Source organism: Trichosurus vulpecula, chromosome 7 (genome assembly GCF_011100635.1).
Source record: "Trichosurus vulpecula isolate mTriVul1 chromosome 7, mTriVul1.pri, whole genome shotgun sequence".
Classification (NCBI taxonomy): Eukaryota; Metazoa; Chordata; class Mammalia; order Diprotodontia; family Phalangeridae; genus Trichosurus; species Trichosurus vulpecula.
In genome coordinates, this window is record NC_050579.1 from 259,521,379 (window position 1) to 259,544,195 (window position 22,817).

The following is a 22,817-nucleotide window of genomic DNA, read 5'->3' on the forward strand; positions in this document are numbered from 1 at the left end:
TTCTACAGCTTATCTCTCTTGAAGAGACTTACATTGAAATTCTTTTCCCTAAACTGAAGATGTCTCTGATTTAGTTCCAGTGATTAATTTCACTATTTGTATTAATACCTAATTGTTCTTATAACTTTAAAACATCTAAGAACTCTATCTCACATAGATACAATATAACTTTAAAATCCCAGCCTTAGTCTATGGGATAATGATTCAACCTTACATTTGTAAACAATATTATCTCATAAAACTTCTTTTCCCTTCTTCCCAAATTATTCCCATTAATACTTTAGAAACCATATTATCTTTCATTTGGCTATATAAGAGTACCAATGTAACTAGTTGTTTGATTAAAAACAACAAGATTTCACATATTTGCATTTATCCAATTTTCCATTTTCCCCATAAAACCAACTTCTTTCACAGTGGTAACAGATTCTGGCAGATAACTTCCCTTTGGTCACTACCTGCGTATTTCTGATTAAAGAGATCTGCCATATCATCTCCCCCTGAGGGTGGGTTCTTTTCCATCAGGTGGCAAGCTTCACTAATAAAAACTGTATCCTTGAGACCCACATCCTCAAAACCTAATCTTATCCTAAAAACCCATCACTTTTGCTGACTTTAAAAAGCCAGGTTTTTTTCTGACCCCTACTGTTCTCTTTCTTTCAGTAAAAACTCAAATCCCAGTAACTGCTGCTCCTTTCCCTTCCTTCCCTTCTGACAGATGGGCAAAGGTAAAACTCTTTCTTCTCATCTAAACTAAGGGGGGGAAGGAGGAGTAAGGAATGAATGGACTTCAGTTTCAACCCTCCTTACTCAAAAATCTAGAATAAGACATTGAATGGGCCTTTCTTGGGGTACATAAAACACATGCTTAAACCACCCTCCCCCAAGACTTCTATAGATAAGCATTAATGCCCCAAGTATAAGGTTCTCACCCAGAACTTGGAAAATTCACAGTAGGTTTGAACTGCAACCAATTAGCTTAAGGTGGAAATTCAGCAGGCCTTCTGAAAATCATACAAAAGGATTTTACAGAGCATTTTTCAAAAGTTTTTTCCCTTCTTTAAAACAGTTTAAAATTGATCCTGATATAAACAGGGATTGTCACTAAACTTTCATGAAGAAAAATTATTTGGACAGCTCTAAAATGAGATGTGTCTCTCTCCTTCTTAAAGCAAAATTAACCTTTAAACATTGGGATTCATTCACAAATTCCCAAAGTGCCATCACAAATTAGTCCATAAACTTCCAGATTAACATACATAAATACATCTCTAGATGATACAGGCTTGAAAATCATGCCCCTATGTTTTTCAAAGTATTATAACAACTCAGTTCTTTGTTATTACAAAATTTCTAGATATCACAAAAATTCTTTAGTCAAAAAGGTGTTGTAATGGGGAGAATGCTTAATTTCTATACATTACATACCCAACTAAATTAGCTTTATCACAATAACAAAGTTTACCAGGACTTTAAAAGCTTTGTCCATAGGAATTCCTCTATCCTGAAAACTTCACACAAGATTGAATATCCAAAAGTCTTTGGTTCAGTTAACAACCTCAATTTCTTAATTAAGTACAATTCTTAATCTAACAACATCTAGATTATAAGAGGAATTATTTTAATCAATAGTGGTAACATTTTAATTTCTAAGGCCCCAATACTCTTAGCACTGTAAAAGAAAAGATTACTGTTTATAAAACCACATTTTTAACAGTTCACAATGTATCCTGAATTGACAGAGATTACAAGAGGACCCAACAAGGCCTTTGTATAAATACTTGATTTATAGAAAAACCAATTTCAATTGAAATTTCAGACAAAACTTGGAAGTTATAATTTCTTAGGTTACAGCAATTGTCCAACTTCTTAAGCTAATACAACACTAACAAAATTTATACTATAGAAATGTAATAATGCCCTAAACATTATTATGTATGTAAAATTTGAACTAATCATTTCAGTCTAGATAAATGCATTTCTAAACCAAATGTGACAGTTTAAAATTATCAAATTTCCATCACATCCTTTAAAAGCACCCAATTCACATACATCAAACTCAGATTAAAGTCACATAATGGTCTTCTCAAATTACACAATCTAAGAGAATTTTAGAAATACAGAAACAATAAATTTCAGATGACATCAGTTGCATTTCTAGGTTATCACGTATAGGAATTGTTGATCCTGTTACTTCTGGTATTTCTATATTAATACATTAATATATAAATACATGCATAACATATATTAGTACATTAATATCTTTAATATACTTCATTTATTTAACTGTATATTCTTCAGCACCAAGTATTAGGAATATTTGGCCTGGCCATGAATGAACTTATGAAAGAAAAGAAAAACTTTATTTCATATCATTATCTGCTTTTATGAACCCTCCAGATTTGAATTTGGCACCCCGCTTTCTCCAGGCTTCATCTTATGCATACTGGCAATTAATGAAATGCCTTAAAAGGATTTTGAGGGGGAAGGGATGCAGGCACTTCTCTTCAAAAAAAACCTTTTGGACTCTTAAGAAAGATAAGAGGGAGTGGTCCTTAAGAGCACATGGGTTTACAACTCCTCCACTCATTCTTTCTACCATGCTAAAATATTTTTCTCAGTTTCCCCTTCATCCTGCTTTCTCAGATAATGTGGAGGGGAAAAATCCCTCTCAGTTGCTAAAGGCTTTTCCCTAGGTGTATTACATTTGGGCCTGGAAGCCTTTCTAAGAACAAAGGAGCAAATTAGATATGCTAATTTTCAGGGGGCTAGCTTAATTCCTGTCCCTAGCCACTAGTATATGGCTTCAAATCATGATTTTATATAATCTCCGTGAAAACAAAATTCAGTAATACCTTACGTGGGCAAAGCTTAATGATTATACAAATCAAAGTCTTTCTTATAGTAAATACCCAGATTCAATAAAACCTTTCATCACTAACTAATCAGCCCTGTTTCCCAATCAAGTTACAAGTTTCTTTTAGCTTCAGCTCATCACAGTCTTTCAGTGTGGAGGGTGGGGGAAGGGTGTGGCCAGGAGCACATGGCAGCTAAGAGCAACAACCCCTCCACCCACCTAAATTTATCTCTGTCTTCTGTCTCTCTCTTTCCCAACTTTAACTTTTAGCCTCTGCATTCCAATTTCAATCTTTCTTCCCTAATATTGACCCAAACTACCTCAAACATTTCAAGTAAATAATACATTACATACTCACCCAGCTTTTCCTTTTCCCAGCTGCTTTCTTTTTACCTTAGAACTTAAAGGTTAAAATGACCAACAATTTTTAATCACATCCTAAGTAGACCACGGAACCTCTTGACAGTGATCATCCAATTTTTCATACAGACCCCTTTACTTCTCCTCTACAGTTTAAACACTTGCCTGATGGTAGATAGGCTAACTCAATACAAAATACACAGATTTTTTCCTTTAGAATCTAACCAACCCTTAATTCAGAGCCCCCCGCCCTTCCAGCTGGCAGCTTCAGCTCTGATTCCTTATGTAACAATTTTCATACCAAAGGAATCCATTTTGGTCTCCTAGAGTTAAACATTTTTATCTGAACATAGAACAAAAAAAAACACAAGACAGAACATTCGTTAGACATTTCACGTGAACGATTTCAGATTCGAATTCAGACCCACTTAGTCAAATATTTTAAGAGCTCTTTCTATGGCCATTCCTTTCCAAGTGCTGAGATTTGCAACCAATTTACACGAGACAGGTCACCCTCATCTCTGGGTTAGAAACCCCAAAAATTCCAATCCCACCTCTATCCTTTCCCACCATTGGCTGGGAGGTGGGCTTACAGTCTAGGTGCGAAAACTACACAGAGGACCAAGGTTGATCCGGTCCATTCAGGTTTTTCCCTATCAGAACTCAACTGCCAGGGTGACATCTGAAAGTCTAGGAGAAGAAATGGGGTGGGAGGGAGGAGAGACCTTCCTGGAGCAGAGAACAAATAGCTCACAGGAGGTTCATTATCTTCTAACAGCCAAGAGAGAGGGGGAAGGGCATGCCCACAGCTCCAGGTTGACCTTCCAGAGTCACAAGGCCAAATCCCAAAACCTCTCCTACTCCCTTAGACATACCCTGTGAAGTCTTCAGAATTATCCATCCCATTCAGGTGCCTGATTATAGTAGGGCTCTAGTCTTCTTTCATGCTTTTAGGGAATAGAAACCAGTAAGCTAAGTGAACCAGATATAATTTTTAGATTTCCCATCCTCGTGGCACTTATTTTAATTACTATCTAATAAAATCAGTTGTTAAAAGGGAACAAGCAATTAAGTATCTACTATGTGCTAGGCAGCTCATCTGGGTGTTGCAGTGACTAGAGTAATAACCTGGAGTCAAGAAGACTCATCTTCTTGAGTTCAAATATGGCCTTACAAACACACCTTACTAACTGTGTGACCCTGGGCAAGTCACTTCACCTATTTGCCTCAGTTTCCTTATCTATAAAATGAGCTGGAGAAGGCAGTGGCAAACCACTCTAGTATCTTTGCCCAGAAAACCACAAATAGGGTCACAAGGAATGGAGCATGAATGAAAGGACTGAAAAACAGTAACAACTATGCTCCCTAGGCTGCGTTAAGCATATCACAAATATCACCTCATTTGGTCCTCACAACAGCTTTGGGAGGTAGGTGCGGTTATTATGTCCATTTCATAGTTGAAACTAAAGTAGAGAGGGAGTGACTTGATTGGCTAAATTGGGAAAAGGTTGGCTGTTTGAATTTAAGTTGGATTCCTGTGGTTTCCCTAATGAATACTTAAAGGAATGTAAATTGTGGGTCATTATGTTTGTTGTTTTCTTTAATTTCTTTTTTATTTGTAAATGCATGCTGTTTTTAAGTACAAATGATGCATATAAAGGTAGGACTCTTGAAGCTCCCATTAATAGGCAGAGAATGCCTGGTTGTCAGTGATTATCTTTTTCCTAAGGTACTGTGAATAAATAAAAACCTTCCTATGAGCTTACTCAAAAATAGTGTTTTCTTCTGTTTATTGGTGTCCCTAGCCTTAGTTCCTGCCTTCAGACTTTGTGACATGGTCAGACTCTGTTTCCTCCTACACTCTTGGATGAAGCCGCTAGTGCCTAGCCTGGTTTTGCTGCTCCTTGAATGCCACTGTTCTGTCAGAATCCTGGGTGGGGTATCTAGCTTTGGTTCTTCCTTTTTGCCCACTTCTGTAGCGTTGGCTTTGGGCCAAGGAGTTGGGACTAGGCCCTGCCCATGCGTCCATTTCTGCCATCTGCTTCTGTCTCCTGGTAGCTAGCTCAACGTGAGTGCTGGCCTCAGCCTCAACTTTCTCCTCATAAGTTGATTTTGTCCCCTGATATAGTCCTTAGAAGCCCAACTGGATATTGGATATTGGACTATTTTGAGACCTAGCTTTAGAATCCTGAAAGAAGGGGCTTCTTAAGTGTCTTTTTTTTACCCATCTCCATCTCCTTTATCTTCTGCTGTGACCATAAATTATTGAAGAGTGTGCCATATTTTGGCTCTGCAGGAGGTCCCTATGGTACCTCAACTGTGAGCTTTTGACCAGTCTCATTTTTCTTAGGTAGTGATGTTCTAGAAGCTTCTAGAAGGTCTCCTGGAGGGCTGTGAGGCTTTTGTGTTACTACTGTGCCTCTGCCCTGACTCCCTCTCCTTGTGCAGCCACCTCCTGGAAGTTGGTTTTGCTTCTTGCTATACCTCTCACAGGTATACCATGTTGGCTCAACCATGTTGGCTTCAGGGTTCATTTTATTGGAGATCAAATGGTTTCAGGCCTTCCTGGTGTATCCCTGATCAGAGCTCCTTTAGGATTCCAGTCGTCTTATGAAGCCCTAGACTATATGGAGGAGCTTACTGGTGTTTTCCTTTAGTTTTATTGAATCTTTGCTTCATCTATTACCTTTGTACATGTTTAATTGGGGTGTTTTTCTGCAGGAACTGGGTTTCATCAGACTGTTTCTACCATCTTTACTGAAAGTTTGTTACATTTTTTTCAAAAGAAATGGAATGGCTAGAGAGTAAGGTAGCATTTTATATTCAAAAGGCTTGGAACATCCATTGATTTGAGTGGCATAGGCTTGGTGGGGAACATTTGGATGAACATAGGGGAAGGAGAGACAAATGATTTTTGTCATTGGTGGGTTGAGACAAGTCCAAGAAGTAAACCAAAAGAAGAGAGCAATTCTACAGAGCCTATAAGTAGAACCTCAGTAAAAAATTACTTGGTAATAAGTACCACAATCGTTGTCTGGAAGGAATGAATTAAAAGATAAAAAATGAAATTAAACTCCAGTAGGAAAAAAAATTGGAAAGGCATTTATTTAAATAGCTTAGAACAGAAGATAGAAAATTGTAGCAGGATCCCTTAAAAAAAAAAGGTGGAGTACCCAGAACTCAATGATTTTATAAGACAAGGACAAATACTAGAATTAAGTCAAAAGACTGAAAAAAAATAGAAGAAAATGTGATGTTTTGATTACCAAAAGCAAATGAGCTAGAAAACAAATGAAGGAAAGGGACCAAAACCAAGCCGGGACCAAAACCAAGCCAGGACCAAACAAGAAACTTAGATAACATATTTCAAGAAATCATAAGACAAAACCTTCCAGATCTGCTAGAACCAGGGTATGAAGTGAAAATAGGAACAATCCACTGAACTACCTTCTGAAAGAAACCTCAAACTGAAACACCAAAGCATGTTAATAACTTTATGGTAGTCCTTTTTTTTCTCCTCATTCTTTTAGCCTACTTCCTGACATTAGACTTGACATTTGGGCCAGGCTTTGTGCACTGGGATCCCCTATTCTTGCTGCTTCTGTACACAGATGTCTCTGGCTTGTCTCTGTAGTTGTTCCAGGAGAGTGTTTGCTTGTCTTTGCTGCTGACGCTCTTTTCTTAGACTTTTAATGGATTTCTAAGGTAGTCTCTTATTCTTGTTTCTCATTGGATTTCTATACCATAATTTAGTATGCAGATTTCATGTTTTTGCTTGATCACATAAGTGGGAATGGGGGGTGTACTTCTGTTCAGGTAGACATCTTGGTCAGCCATCTCCCAAATAGAATTTTTGAAACACTATATATAATAAATCTTTCCAAATTAACTGACTGTGGGAATAAAAATGTACATATTTCTCAGCAGTGCTTGACACTTTAACAAAAATTTGCCCTATGGTATCAAAACCTCATTAATAAAGGTAGAAAAGTAGATGTGTTAAATATAGTCTTTGCCCATGCTACATTTCAATTAAAATTATATCAAGCATTCAAAGAATAATTAATTTCATTATTTAATTTTTTTTCCCCCAAAAATCAGGGAAAAAGAAATGCTAATAGACCTATAGGACACAAAAAATATCCTGATACCCAAATGAGGGAAAAGTAATTTAGGGGAAGAAAACTATAGAATGAGTATTAACTCACATTGAATACCGTATTAGCAGAAAGGCTTCTACATGGCATAATATTTAAAAGATTACACACTATTACCAGGTTGGATTTAAACCAGGATTGATTGAATAGGAGAATGTGATCAAGAGAGATGGATGGTGGGAGTAATCTAGGTGTGGGTTTATAAAAACATCATTAGCGATATAGCAGAGGGATTTGAGAATACCGGATAGTGTTGTGCTAAATCAGTTAGTGAAGGGGCTCATGATTGAGAAGAGAGGAGAATGTAGCAAGGGCATGGATTAGGGCTGACAGTTGGTGGGATTTGAGGTCATAGTACTACATGGTTGCATGGAAGAACATAGTTAAGGGTCCTAAGGCGTAAGAAACAATATTGGGATAAAAGCGTGAAGGCGAGAACACGGGTGCGACTATTCCTCTGATGCTGGAGTAGAGAAATAGATAAATCATGGAAGCAGAGTAAATGGAGAAACTCGATTCCTTAATGTGATTAGGTGGGGTGGAGAGAGGAAGACCACAGCTTACTGGGAATGTCCCTGGGGAGATATTGGTCATTTGTTTTTGAATTGGATGAGTAAATTTGAAGAATGAGAAGTGCTGATTGCTTAGTGATGGTGATAAAGGGAGAATCTGAGAGTGGTGATAAGGAACAAGGAGCATTACAGTTAGTTGCCTCAGCATGACTGGTAAATTGGGGATGATGGGAGAAAGTGTAGCCCAGGGGTGGAGAACCTTCACCTCAGGGGGGGCATGGGGCCCTCTAGGTCCTCAGGTTCAGCCCCTTGACTGAATCCAAACTTCACAGAAGAAATCCCCTCGGTAAAAGGATTTGTTCTGTAAAACTTGGACTCAATCAAAAGGCTGCACTCAAGGACCTAGAAGGCCCCACGTGGCCGCGAGACTGAAGGTTCTAGAAAGGGCGGCCAAATCAGGTCTCACTGAGTGATGGAATATGCAGAGGGAGAGAGGACTCAACAGACACTTCAGAAAGTTCTTTAGTGGGACATTGCCAGGATGGGATTCGGGTGGATGGGAATAAGGGTGAGGACAACTGAGTTTGGGGAAATGAATTTGTTATTAGATGTTCAGTGTCACAGGGATGGAGATGAGAGTATACTAACATTGGGAGTAAGTCTCAATGCAGAAGATTGGCAGGCAAGGTGGGATCATTAGAAGGAAGCAGTTGATTAAGGATCTTCAAGGTCATCCCTGAAAGGACTAAATTTCTGGTGGTGGCAGTTGTGTCCTCCTATAAGACCCCTTGAAGGCCACCTCAGAGCAGGAGTAAACAAGGGGAGGTAACGTTTTAGGGCTGGGGAGGTTGGTTAGGAGGTAGATGTCTTGGTAGAAGTTTTTTTTATTTTTATTGAAAATTAACAGGCATGAACAAAAGGACAAGTGTTTTGCTTTGGTCCCTGATATTATTCTGTTGTAGATGGAATACAATTAGAAACAAATTAAACTAGAAGTTGTAAGCAGAAGGGAACTCTTGAGTTAGAAAAAGAATTTATTAAGTTAAATTAGACACTAAGTATCCAACTTAGTGTTTTTGTTTCCTTCGCGTTTCTGTTAAGTGGAATGTTTCACTGTTTATACCAGAGAAAGTAAATTAATCCACTTTATTCATCTAAAAACAATTTAAATGGATTTGTGATTTCATCAGTCAGTAAATATTAAAGACCTACAGCATGTCCAGGCATTGTGCTAAACTGCCGGAGGTAGATAGAAAGGCAAAAGACAGGCCCTGCTCTCAAGGAGCCCACAGTCTACTGGGGAGACAACGTGTAAAGAAGTTGAAAAGTGGAGAGGACAGAGAGGGAGTATGGGGGTGTGATGAAGTGCAGAAGAGTACCGCAGAGTAACAAATGTGGACTCATAGATTAGTCCAGTAAGTTGCACAACGGTTGAGGATGATGCGTAGCCAGTGTTTCCTCACCTGAAATTCACTATGGGTTGGGGTTGAAGGGGGCACGAGTGAAAAAAGTTTAAGAAACCCTGCGTAGATCAACAAAATCAGGTGCAATCAGAAAAACAAGCTCCACTGTCGCTTCTTGTGCAGAAGTCATCATTGGAAAATAGGCTCTAGCCTATGTCAGCTTTCCATGTGTCTCTCTGTTGACCTGTCAATGGATACATAAAATTTGTGTATTAATACGAATGTGTAAATGTACATCTGAGATATTGAATGTTCCGTGTCTTGTGACTTTTCTTGTGCTTTCCTAATTAGGTATGTCTTGATATTTGATGTGAGCTGAGCATTTAAAATGCAGAGAAGTGTAAGCTTCCTTTGGTCTGGAATTCCTGCCCTAGAAGTTGGAACTGAGACCTGCTCTGCTCCTGGGGTCTGAGCCACACCACTGTTTGCTTGCTTCTGAACTTTTTCTTCTTGGTACACGGCCTAAGGCTGGCAGCTGTTCTTTATTCCAAAATATCACCCCTCACTGTAGATCCCCTCTTCAGTTTGCTCTGGATATTGACTTTTACTGGGGTACCAATCCTGCATCCTGCATAAGATTGCAGTGCCCAGTGTGTGTCTGGTACTTTGTCTTGTCCCAGTCCTTGGTTGCTGTAGTGTTCCCTTGCTGTGAGAGGTGTGCTCTGAATAATGTGACTTTTTCTTGAATCTTCAGTGTGGTACATTTTCTAGATGTGTTTGAAGAATTTTTGTGCTAAGCTTGCTGAACTTCTTCCTGCCACCTTCCTCAAGTCAAATGACTTTAAAATCTTCATATATGAACCCCAGAATTGCAGGTCTAATTTATTGCTGTTCCTTTCAGAGTTGTTATTTTGTAGGTTATATGTTTACTTTAATGGCACTGCTCAAAATATTTTCTAACAGTTTTCAAAGTACTTTGAGTGATACGACTACTCTATACATCATCGTTTAGAATATTCTCACTGGTAACAAGTGTTTTGTCCTTTTGAAGATAGATTTGCTTTTTTGGAAGCGTTGGTTGTTTATAGAGATTTTGCATATTTTTTAAATAGGTTTTGCTAAATTTTTGTGTTCCTTTTATTGTTTGAGTAGGATATGTAGTTGGCGTAATGTCTTGCACATAAGAACTCAGTAAATGTTTGCTTAGATCTAGAAGGAACTGTAGTGATAGTCTCATCCATTTATTTCATTTTAAAGATATGAGAATTAAGTCTGAGAGGCGATTAAATGAAACTTATCCAGCACAGTTAATGGCAAAGCTAGTACTTAGAGCTTCAGTACTCTTTTCCAGTTCAGTATTTTTTCCATTATACTTCATATATGTGGTCTATCTTAGTGGTACCAATATTAGTTACATATATTCTATCACTTTGGGATAATACTTCTGTAGTCATACTTATCTAATCTATTATATGTAAATATTTGTAAATATAATTTACTGTTTGTAGAGTTAAAGGGGTATGAAATAGGAAAAAATATGTATATTTCCCTTTGAGTACATCTTATTTGTAGCCTAATGCTAGGACATGGTAAGCATTCAATGAATGATTGATTTTATTTTAAAAAGAGGCCAATCTTTTTAAATCAAGAAGGTACAGCTTAGGGAGTGAAATGATTTAAGGATAGCTAAGATTGTATAAATCAGTACACAGAACAAAACCTAGTAGATCAAAATCACTTTTAACAACAAAAATTCCAAGCCCAGCAGTTATCACACTCATTTCAAAACAACATTCCATACAAATGCAACAGATGGAATAGAATAATCTCTTGGAGTTTCGTTGGAGTGTCAGTTTGTGGTGATGTCCACTTTTTGAGGATGATAGTACTTTTAATGGTGATTTATATGATCTTTTTTGTGAATGTGTAAAGAAAAAAGCCAGCACGACTCAATTATATCCATGTTGTAAGAAACGTGGTTTTGGGGATCACTGGACTTCCTAGGCAGGGTCAAAGCCCTGAGGAAGAACCACGTGATAACCCCTAAGGAAGGTTGTGCAGACCACAGGACTCCCAGAGGAAGACCAAGTGGTAGCACCCCTTTATCTGTGGGGATCACAGGGCTTCCTAGGAGTCAGACCCTAAGGAGGACCCAAGTTGATGGCCCCTTAGAACAGCGGTAAGATCATAAGGCTCCCGAGACAGGGCTGGAAGACCTAAGTGACGGCCCCTTAAGAAGGCTGTGCAGATCACAGGGTTCCCCAGGGAAATCCCAAGTGGTAGCCCCCTTAACACCACAGTGGGGATCACAGGACTCCCCAAGGCAGGGTCAGGAAGTTAGCCCAAGATGTGCTTCTGTAGCTCATTGCTTTCCTGGTAGCATAACCTTAGGAAGATCCTTGTGGTTTGCCCATTCTCACCCAAAGAACTCAGGACCAGAGTGGGCAGAGGAAGGCATTTATTACACTCCTTAAGAGAGTGGGTGAAGTGATCACTAGGAACACTCACACTGATACAGCAGCAGGAGTGAGGGTAACCATCTCCTCCATTCCTGTTTGAGTTATGGTTGGTTTACATTCTTTACTTTTTACGTAGTTTTCTTAGGTTATACAGTTTATATAGGTAGGATAATAAGGATACAGAAGCAAAAGTGAAGTTAATTAGTTCTGTCTTCCATGTCTAAGTTAGGATTAATCTACATTCTTTACTACCCTACCTTCCCTCTTTAACATACGTAAATTATGCAGATTAGTAGACCTGGACACTTGACCAGGACCTAACCCTTGAACTGACATGATAAGCTTGGACTGATTCAACCGGTTTAGCTTCTCTAGTTTCCCTGATCCCCAGCTGGCCATTGTCTTGGTAAGTAAACTTTAACTCAGCTATATGGATAGCTTTTGTGGGAGCAAAACCAGATACCATACTATCTTTTCTCACAATGTTGAGTGAGTATAACATTAACTTTGTATAATTAGACACTATTCTACAAATCCAGCCTTATTTTTCATTACTATCTTGATTCCAACAGTCGTTCCCTGAATACCATATGCCTAATCTCACATAGCTTTCCTTATAAAGTTTTCCTCACCTAGAATGCTATCATCTCCATTTCCCTATCTAAATCCACCATGGTCTTCTTTAAGATCTTCCATAAAATATTCCCTGGCTGCTGTAGGTCACTCTGATTTTTTTATTTCCCCATAGTCCTAATATACTTAGTTATGAGCTTCAGGGTGGCAGAGACTGTATTTTATCCTGCTCTGGTTGGTATTTCCTATAACATCTGACAAATGCTGGACATGTATTAAATGGTAAGTAAGAACTTAGGGAAATAAAGTCGCGGTTGCTGCTATTTATGCTGTCTCCTAGGGGCAAGGCATCTATGTTTAAGCCAGGAAAATCTGTTAGTTTCTCTATTTTCTATCTATTGAGTTATGTTGATTGCTTGAGGTTGTGGATCCTTGTAATACTAATTAAGGTGGGACCTTTTTACTGTTTTAGAATGCTAAATTAATTAAGTGTCTTTGATTGAGCCTTACTAGGTGCAAAGCCCCAGGCCTAAACCCCTATCTACTAGGTGCTTAAGCCTGTGTGGGTGTGAAGCCCTCAGGGTCCTAAGGGGAGTTGCTAAGACCAGAGCCAATAGTAGGCACGGATTGTATAAGAAGAGGGAACAGAGCTATTTGCTTGAGGCTCTCACTCCTGGAGGATTGTTGGCATGGGTCTCTGGGCAGCTGCTCTAAGAGCTTCCCCTCAACCCAGATGTTGATGGTTTCTTGGCAACTATGAATTGTATTTGGTCTGTTTATAATATATGTTTGTAATTTGTTTGTATTTGCTCTGAAGTTGAGGGCGCTGGCTTTTTCCCCTGAACTAAGTGAATGATATTTGTATGTTGGATTGAAATAAGACTGGTAACCCTGTAACGTTACTTTCCTGAGTAAAGCAGATCAAAAGAACCTGTGCTGGCAGCGTTCTTGTTGTTGGGCTTGTGTTGGTCTTTCACCCCCACAGCAGCTGCTGCTGAATTGTTGCTACAATCATTTTTACCACACACTTTCCCTATGATTACCTCAGTTCGATTTAAGTGGTCATTCAAGTAGCATGCACTCATCCATTCTTTGCTGATTTGATTTCACACCCACCCTAAGTATGTGTGACGAACATCACTTAAAGGTGTTGGTAGACTAGGTTATATTCTAGGATCTTTTTCTGATGCTTGATATTCCGTTACATCCATAGATGATACTTTAGAAATTGCTCAGAATGCTGGATATGATGCCTAGTACTTACAACTTTAAAAAATGAGATAACATAACGAATGAAAGCTTGAAAAGCACTGTATGTCAGTGGTTATATTCTTTGCTACTTGCAGTAAACTGGAGTACAACAAAAGAAAACACTCTGTTTTAATTTGGGGAGGAGGGGAAGAAAAACGTAAAACATTTAACTCGGATCTGCTTTTAAAATTAAAACGAGGGAATATGTAATCTTAAAAAAATTTGTTTTGAAAATTCTGTTTTGTGGGTAATTAAAAGATGACAGGGATGGAAAAAAGAGGCAGAGGAGAGAAGGTGCTTTAATACGGATGATTGCCATAGCTGTCTAATTTTTCACCTCAAATTAATCTCTGTATACTGTCATTCTTGCTTAAAAGCTTCAGCAAACTTTTTTGGTTAACATCATATAAATCTTCTAATGTGGAAAAGATAAACCGAGAGCATATTTACAACTTACTGCTTGTCTTTGTTTTTCAGATCGTGAAGATCAGTCGATTCTTTGCACGTAAGTAAACAAATAATAAACTTTTGTAATTGTCTTTGATAGTAAGAGGAATGTAGCCATTTTTCCTAAGTCAATTAAAATCATTGGTAGTTCTTTCCTTAAACTCGTTTTAGAAAAAGAACTAAGTGTTGTATTGAAGGGGGAGTGAAGACCTCTTAATAATGGGACAGGTATTTAAAAGTATATGTTTTCCACTCCTTTCATTTGTCTTTTCAGTTAATAAGACGTTTCTTTCTTGGGGACTTTTTCAGAGGTCAGATCTGGGTCTTTAATCTTGTATTTATCTTTGATTTTATCCAGTTAGTCACCAAGTTCTTATGTATCTTCCTTCAGTTTTTACATATGTATACTATTCTCTGTCTTTCCCACTGCCACCATTTATAGGTCAGTTCCTCATTCAGTCATTCCTCATTAATAATAGGTTCCTAGATATCCTCCCTGCCTTTAGTCTCTCTCCTTTTTTACTTCATTATTCATACTTATGCCAGATTATATTCCTCCTAAAATGTTTGGTTAGTTACTCTTCCACTGAAGAATCTATAATATTATTTCCCACCTTAAGAATGGCGATGTGCCTTGTGATCATGGCATTTGAATACTGTTCAGCAGAGGAAGAGTTGATTGAGAAGAAAAAACTTAGGGGCTATATGATAATCGTCTTGAAGTATTTGTAGAAGAGGGATTGTACTTGGCCCACATAGGACAGAAATTAGCTGCAGTGCTAGAAATTGCAGAGATGCAAATCTCACCTGGTTTTCAGGGAAAGCTTCCTCATAACTAGAGGTATGCTTAAGTGGAAGGAGCTACTTCCTTCCTACAAGAATTCTTTGAGCAAGAGCTAGATGACTACGTTTTGGTTTTGTTGTAGATGGGAGGAGATTCTTCTTTAGTGAGGTATGGGTTGGCCTAGATGGTCTATAAGATTCTATGATGTTATAGTTGGAATTATCTGTAATTAATAGGGTGGCACTACCAACTGCTTCTTGTTGGGCCCTCACCAAAGGCCAACTCCAGCACCTAGCTGGATGTGGAAAAGTACCTGTTGTATGCCTGGCATCTACCTTTAGGCCCTAATCCAGGATAACCACCAGTGTCAGGGCTCAAGCTAAGGAAAAAACTTCTACTCACTGTGCCTTCCAAATTCTTCCCATTGGGACCTTACTCAGGACTCCTTCCTACATCACTTGTATCCCATACCACATGCTAAGGAATCATTGCCCACTTCAGATGGGACACTGCCCTCGGATCATCCCTAGCATTGGCTTCGTCTGCCCCCTGTAAATAAGAACTCTTCGATCTCCTGCCCCCACAGGGCTTTCTTTAGGACAAATAAGGTTACCTACTTGCCAGTCATCCTGAGTTCTCACAGGACACATCTCCATCTGCCAACAGGTGAGGTCTGGAGCACTCTAACAGCCTTCCTTTTTCAGAGAACCCCTCCCATTCACTGAATACTCTTCTTGGACTCTCTGCTTAGTGGTTAGCCTACTCTCATTTCCTTTTATTCTTTTCATCCCAGTAGTTCTGAACCTTGACTATTAATATATAAACTCCATTCATTCTTCAGCTTGCTACTTCCTCATTTCTTCAGCCTTATCTACCTCAGCCCTACCCCTTCTCCCAAAAAGTTCTCTATTTCCACTATACCTTTTGGAATGCACATTTCACAATTAACAAAATCCCTTTTATCTTAAGACCTCTTTTTTCTCACTCCTTCCATTATCTGGCCAAAGTTTGTCAGTCTACTCCATTTCCCATGACCTATTCCACCACTTCACCTCATATATACACAGAGATAATAACACATTTGACCTTGTAATTACTTACAAGTGTTCCACTTCTTTGGTCATAAACTCTAAAATTCTCTTCTCTGACCGTAATATTTTATCATTCCATCTTTCTGCGTGCTTAATCCCCTAATGATCCTAATCACTAACCCTCTTCTTCATCTTTGCTGTGACCTCCATTCCTTCCACCCCTTAATTCTTTTCCCAGGCTATGAACCTTGAACTGACTACATTCTGCTTTCTTCTTTAACTTGACCCCATGGTGAACCAACTCAAGTCTGCACTATCCTTGCCCCTTTTTCCTATCATGCTTTACCAGCTCCTAACACTATCATTTCCAATATCTGCCTGTTTTGCTCCTGTTCTGAATGGAGCTCCAATAAGGGAAAGAGTCCACTCTTCTCTAATCACTTGGTTATTCTTTTCTCCACAGTAGCTGTTCCGAAACTGTTCATCTCTTCTTAAGCCTCACATGGTATCTCCTCCTTCTACCTTCTTAGTTGAGAATGGTCTCAAAATTCTCTTCCTCTTCCTCCTCATCTTACATCATTAAAACATTTTCCTCAGTTAACACCTCCTTTATTCCATTCTCAGATGCTCCTTTCCAAAGCCAATCCCTCCATATGTTCCCTCAACCTTATCACTGCTCAATTTTTCCAGCAAATTGCTTCCTTACTGTCTAATCTTAAGTCTCTTCCTATCTCCTTACTCCTTCTAAGAAGCCTGCAAATATACACCTCACCAACACTTTAAAATACAAAACCCCCCTCATTTCATCCTGCAGTCTCCGCCGGCTGTGATTTCTTAGTTGCCAGATTGAACGGCTCCTTCTCAGTCCTGATCTTTCTTGACTTCTCTGCATCATTTGATACCTGGTGACTCTTGTCTCCTGGGTACCTTCTCCTTTGTAGGCTTTTCTGGCGTTGCTCTCTCCTGGTTCTCCTCCTGTCTGTCCAAGTAGTTCTTCTCCTTGTACTTGGCTGGTTCTTTACCCACGTGATCCTAAAAGGGATTTCCGCAAGACTACACTCTTATCACTCCCGTTGATTCAGCCATTACCTCTATGCAGGTGATTCATACTTACAGAGAGATAGCCAGCCGTATTTATTCTCTGTACAGACCAATGCTGCTTCAACTATCTCATCTCAGACCGGATGCGCAGTAGGCACCAGAAGCTCACTCTTCCTTCCTCTCTCCATCCTCCCATTTTGAACTCTGCTGTTATGATTGAGGCGCCGCCATCGATCTCTATGCCGTCCTTGACTGCTTGAGTGCCGTATTTTGTCATTATTGATTTTACATTGTCCTTCTCTCCGCTCATAAAGCCACAATCCTAGCTTAGGCCCTCATTACCTGTTGCCTGGGTTACCATGATAGCCTTCTAACTGGTCTCCCTGCTTCAAATCTTTTCTCACTTCAATTCATTCTATACTCAGCTGCCAAAAAGACTTTTCTAAAGCATGGGTGTGACCAGGTCACCTTACTCCTCAGCAGATACCGCTGCTGCCTTTAATACCCCCAGGGTCAAATGTGAAGTCCTTAGTTTGTCTTGTAAAGCTCTTCCCAGCCTGTCCCCTTCCTACTTTTTCTGGTTTTTTCACACTTTACTCCTTCCCACGCACTCAGCGATCTAGCTGTACTGGCCCACTTGTTGCTTCTCAAACATAATATTCCATCTCTTTTCTCAGTGCTTTTGCACCGGCTGCCCCTCATGCCTAGGATATTCTGTTTCCTTTAACTCTTAGTTTCCCTGACTTCCTTCAAGACTCAACTCAAAGCCCGCTGAAGGAGGTTTTTCCTGGTCCCTCCAATCGCTAATGCTGCCCCTTTCGGATTACCTTTCATCTATATCATGTATGTACTTTGATATAAATACGTGTTGTCTCCTCCTTTAGTACGAATACTCCTTGAGGGCAGAGACTATATTTTTGCCTTTCTTTGTATTTTCAGTGATTAGTATATTTCCTGGAATGGAATGTTTATTGACCAGCTCACTGCCCTGACTTTAATTGTTAGGAAGTTTTTCCTTAAATCAAACCTAAATCTATCTCTCTGCAACTTTCATCCTTTATTCCTTGTTCTACTTGGCCCTAAAGGGCAAAACTAGTATAATCTCTTTTCCACATGACAGCCATTCAGGAGCTTAAAGATGGCTATAATGTCTCTTCTCCACTTCCTACCTGGTAGTCTTTTCTCTAGGCTCAGGATTCCCTGTTCCTTCAACTTATCCTTATGGCATGATCTGCAGTTCTTCATTCCTTGGTCACTATCTTCTGGACCTGGTATAGTTTGTCTCTCTTCCCCAGAAATTCCATAATTCAATATTTCATATGTCCCTATCTAGAGTAGAGAATTGTGGAACTCTTCTTCATAAGGAACCTTATTATACTATCGCTATTAATATAGACAAGGAGAGTATTAGCTTCCTCCCCTGCCCCATCTTACTTTTGACTTGTTCACTTATTTTCAGTCATGTCTGACTCTTTGTGACCCTATTTGGGGTTTTCTTGGCAAAGATTCACTCTGATTCAAAAGTATGATATGGCACATCCCATAAGGAGAGCTACCAATCTTAACACACTCCTATACTGAAAATTCTTGGTTAAATTCTTAGTACAATTTTGGTGGAGGGAAGTCATTGGGTAAACAGTTTGCAGTATAACTAACTTTCCTGAAACATTTCTGTTCTGCAGTGAGAGAGTGACACTTTAACTTACACCCAGAAGCAAGTTAATGCTCACTGTAAAGATGGAAACATGGCTTAGTAGAAGGGTGTAGGTTAATAAAGATTAATTTCAGAGTTTATCCTTAGATATGATTTCTTGATGATTTTTCATGTGCTTTGATTCCAGAAAATCACTTTGGAAAGAGAGAGAAATATAAGTAGAGAGACTTTATGGAGTAGTTTCATTTTGTGCATATTTTAGGATATTACTTGAATTAATGAGTGAAAGAATACCATAACAAGACAATACCTGCTCTCTCTCTTTACATTCTAATAAGGGAAACCATTGCATGCAGAGGAGTAGTGGTCCTGGAAGGTTATATTGATCTTGGAAGTCACGAGAAATAGTAAGAGGGATAACAGGGAATTTGATTGACATGGCCCTTTTTGAAGTAATGGTTGAAATCATTTGAATACAGCTCTAATGAGATGAAAAGGGGGTTGGTGTTTGGTGGCTGAGTAGTTGCCCGGAGAGTGAAGAAACATGATCCCAGAGCAGGAGTTCAGAGTTGAATTGTTTAATTCCTCCTTGGAAAAAGTCTATAGAAGTTTGGTTTGGAGAACATAACACAAGTAGTTGCAAGGCAAGAGACAACTAGAATGAAGAAGACTTTTACATTTTTTTAAATTTATTTTTTTACTTTTGGTTTACAACACCCAGTTCCACAAGTTTTTGAGTTCCAAATTTCCCCCCCTTCTCCCTAAGACAGCATGTAATCCAATATCAGTTCTACATATACCTTCACATTGAACTTATTTACACAATAATAGTCAAGTTGTAAAGAAGAATTATAACCAATGGAATGAACCATGAGAAGGAAGAAACAAAACCAAAAAGAAAGGGAAAAAAAAAGAGAGCAAACAGTTTGCCTCAATCTGCATTCAGACTCTGTAATTCTTTCTCTGGATGTAGATGGCTTTTTCCAAAATGAGTCTTTTGAAGCTGTCTCTGAACCTTGTATTACTGAGAAGAGCCAAGTCTATCAAAGTTAGTCATGACAGATACCGGGTGTCTGTAATCGTGTATAATGTTCTCCTGGTTCTGCTCCCCTCACTCAGCATCAGTTCATGTAAGTCTTTCCAGGTTATTATGAAGTCCATCTGCTCCTCATTTCTTATAGCACAACAGTATTTCATTACATTCACATACCACAACTTGTTTAGCCATTCCCCAATTAATGGGCATCCCCTTGATTTCCAGTTCTTTGCCATCGCAAAAAGAGCTGCTATGAATATTTTTGTACACACAGGTCCATTTCCCACCTGTGTGATCTCTTTGGGATACAGCCCTAGAAGTAGTATTGCTGGGTCAAAGGGCGTGCACATTTTTATAGCCTTTTGGGCATAGTTCCAAATTGCTCTCCAGAATGGCTGGATCAGTTCACAACTCCACCAACAATGTAACAGTGTTCCTATTTTTCCACATCTTCTCCAGAATTTATCCTTTTCCTGTTTTGTCATGTTAGCCAATCTGACAGGAGAGATATGGTACCTAGGAGTTTTATTTGCATTTCTCTAATCAAGTGATTTTTTTTTCATATAACTATAGATAGCTTTAAATTCTTCCTCTGAAAACTGCCTGTTCATATCCTTTGACTATTTATCAATTGGGGAATGACTTGCATTTCTATAAATTTGATTGTATATTTTAGAGAGGAGGCCTTTATCAGAGACACTGGTTGTAAAAATTCTTTCCCAGTTTTCTGCTTCCCTCCTAATCTTTTTTGCATTGACTTTGTACAAAAACTTTTCAATTTGACATAATCAAAATTATCCATTTTGTATTTTGTAATGCTCTCTACCTCTTGTTTGGTCATAAATTCTTCCCTTTTCCATAAATCTGACAGGTAAACTATTCCTTGCCCTCCCAAATTGCTTATAGTATCACAGCCTTTATATCTAAGTCGTGAACCTATTTTGACTTTATTTTGGTATGTGGTGTAAGACATTGGTCTAGGCCCAGTTTCTACCATACTGTTTTCTCAGCTTTACCACTATTATTGTAACTATGATTTTTAACCACAAAAAGGAAAATTATGTAGGAATGTTAAGTGTTTCAAGAGTTGGGAGAGAATAGTGCTTCCCTATGTATATAGGCTAATTATGGGGATAAAAATTTCTAGGTCAATTAAAGCTGCAATGCAAGAAAAGCTCATGGGGCATTTGACTTCTGATAAAGTTGGTGAAAATCCTGAAACTACAGACTCAAATCATTCTAAGAAACGGATTAGACTTATTTGTATTGTATTCAGAACTTAGAGAAGACCAGCATTACTCATAAGTTGTGATAAACAAGGGTTGAAGATTAATGAAAGAAGTTCTTATTATGTAAAACTCTTTGGTTTTATTTATATTTTATTTTCAGTTAACAAGCATTTATTTTCTTTACCCCTCCCCACCACTCGTTTAAAAAAAAAACAAACAAAACCTGCTTGTAACAATTTAATCTAGCAAAACAAGTTCTTATACTATTCTTACAGTGTTATATTGATCAAATGAGGCAATATTTATCAGCGCCTGCCACATAGTAGGCACTATATTAATGTTTATTCCTTTCCCCTTGTGGGACCAAAAATATATGTCTTATTCTGCATCTTGTATCTATCCATTCTCTATCAGGTGGTGGAGAGTATTGTTTGATATCTTGTTCCATATTGTAATAATAGCTAATTTATATATCATTTTGTTTTTCTTATAACAATTCTTTGGGGAAGGTAGTGCGGGTATTTATTATAATGAGGAAACTGAATCTCAGAGAGGTTGTGACTTGCTCATGGTCATGTTGATTCTAAGTGGCAAAGGTTTCCTCATCCCAGTGAATTTTTTATTGGTTTGAATCTTTTGATCGGTATTGATCTTTCCGGACAGTTTTAAAATATTTCAATAAAAATGATTTTTTTAAATAGAAAAGGCATAATAAATTTAAAAAAATAATATAAAATAATATAATATATAATATAAAATAAAAAAATAAAAAAACACATGGAATGACTCAAAAAGATCTTGGTTGTCTAGACCAGTGGAACAAATTTAATAAGATAAAATGTAATACCCTTAAATGTGAAGTTCCTTGCTCAGATTTTGAAAATTAACTGTATAAGCACAGAATTGATGAGGAGCTAGCAAGGAAATTTGATGGATTATAAGCTTAATATGAATCAGTATTGTGTCATGGCAATTAAAAATCTAATGAGATCTTGGCCTTAGGCATGATGTCCAGAATGAGGAAGGTGGGGTGTGTGTGGGTGTGGGTGTGTGTGTAGTGTGAGAGATAGGGAGACATATAGTGTCTAGGATAGTGAAAGGCCTGAAGAACATATGCAAGAATTAGTTATGGGAACTGTATGTTGTTGTTAGCCTAGTAGAGAGAAGATTTAGAAGGTTTGTAGCCACCTTCACATCTTTAGAGAATTGTCTTGTGGAAAAGAGAAAGACTTGGTTTGTTGCATCTCCAGGACCAATTAGGAGCAATTTCAGTGGAAATAGATTTGTTAGCATACAGAAAAATGCTATATGGAAAACCTAGGAAAGAGAGAGCTCTTCCTTTTCTGTATTGAAGCAGGGAAGGTTTGTAAGCAGGGGGCATCATGAAGGCAAATGTAGAGTATGTGGATCTTTGGTTTTATCTAATGATTCTAACTCTGGAAAAAACATTTCCCTCTCTAACCTTGAGACATTTTATTTATCTTCATCTCTCAAAGATCAACTTTTGGACTGGGTATACTATATCTTCTTTAAAGAATGAAGATGAAATCAAGTAATTTATTCTTTCAGGGGTGAATCTGGTGCTGGGAAGACAGAAAATACCAAGAAAGTTATTCAGTATCTTGCTCATGTTGCTTCTTCCCATAAAGGAAGAAAGGACCATAACATTCCGGTAAGCTTTTAAAAAATCATTAAAAAAAATTTTTTTTTTAAGAAATGAAAATTAAGGATAAAAACCTGCATTTGACTTGCACAATATCCACTTCATTCTCTTAATCAGCTGTTCTACCACAAAAAGAGGTGGGAGGAGTATGTTGTACGAACTAAGCTACTCAATAGGGCTGCATCAAAGAGAATTTTCCCTCTTGTGGAATCTGTAAGAAGTTAGTAAGCTGAATTGAAGAGGTTTGAATGCTGCTTAAAGCATATTGATTTTTACTTTCAGTCATTAGGATGCTTAAACTTTTTTACCTGCTTGGTTTTTGGAGCACAATGCTGTTCTTGACCTCTTAAGACTTTCTTG

The 22,817-nt window shown here is 38.3% G+C and overlaps 1 protein-coding gene across 4 annotated transcripts in view; it reads left to right on the top strand.

Moving 5' to 3' along the window:
* MYH10 (myosin heavy chain 10) overlaps positions 1-22,817 on the top strand; it is a 195,782-nt gene that overhangs the window by 35,884 nt on the left and 137,081 nt on the right. For all 4 annotated transcript variants that reach the window (XM_036767252.1, XM_036767251.1, XM_036767250.1 and 1 more), the window contains exons 4-5: positions 14,050-14,077; positions 22,364-22,466. In XM_036767252.1, coding sequence (XP_036623147.1) covers positions 14,050-14,077; positions 22,364-22,466 — 131 coding nt within the window. The remainder of the gene's footprint in view (positions 1-14,049; positions 14,078-22,363; positions 22,467-22,817) is intronic.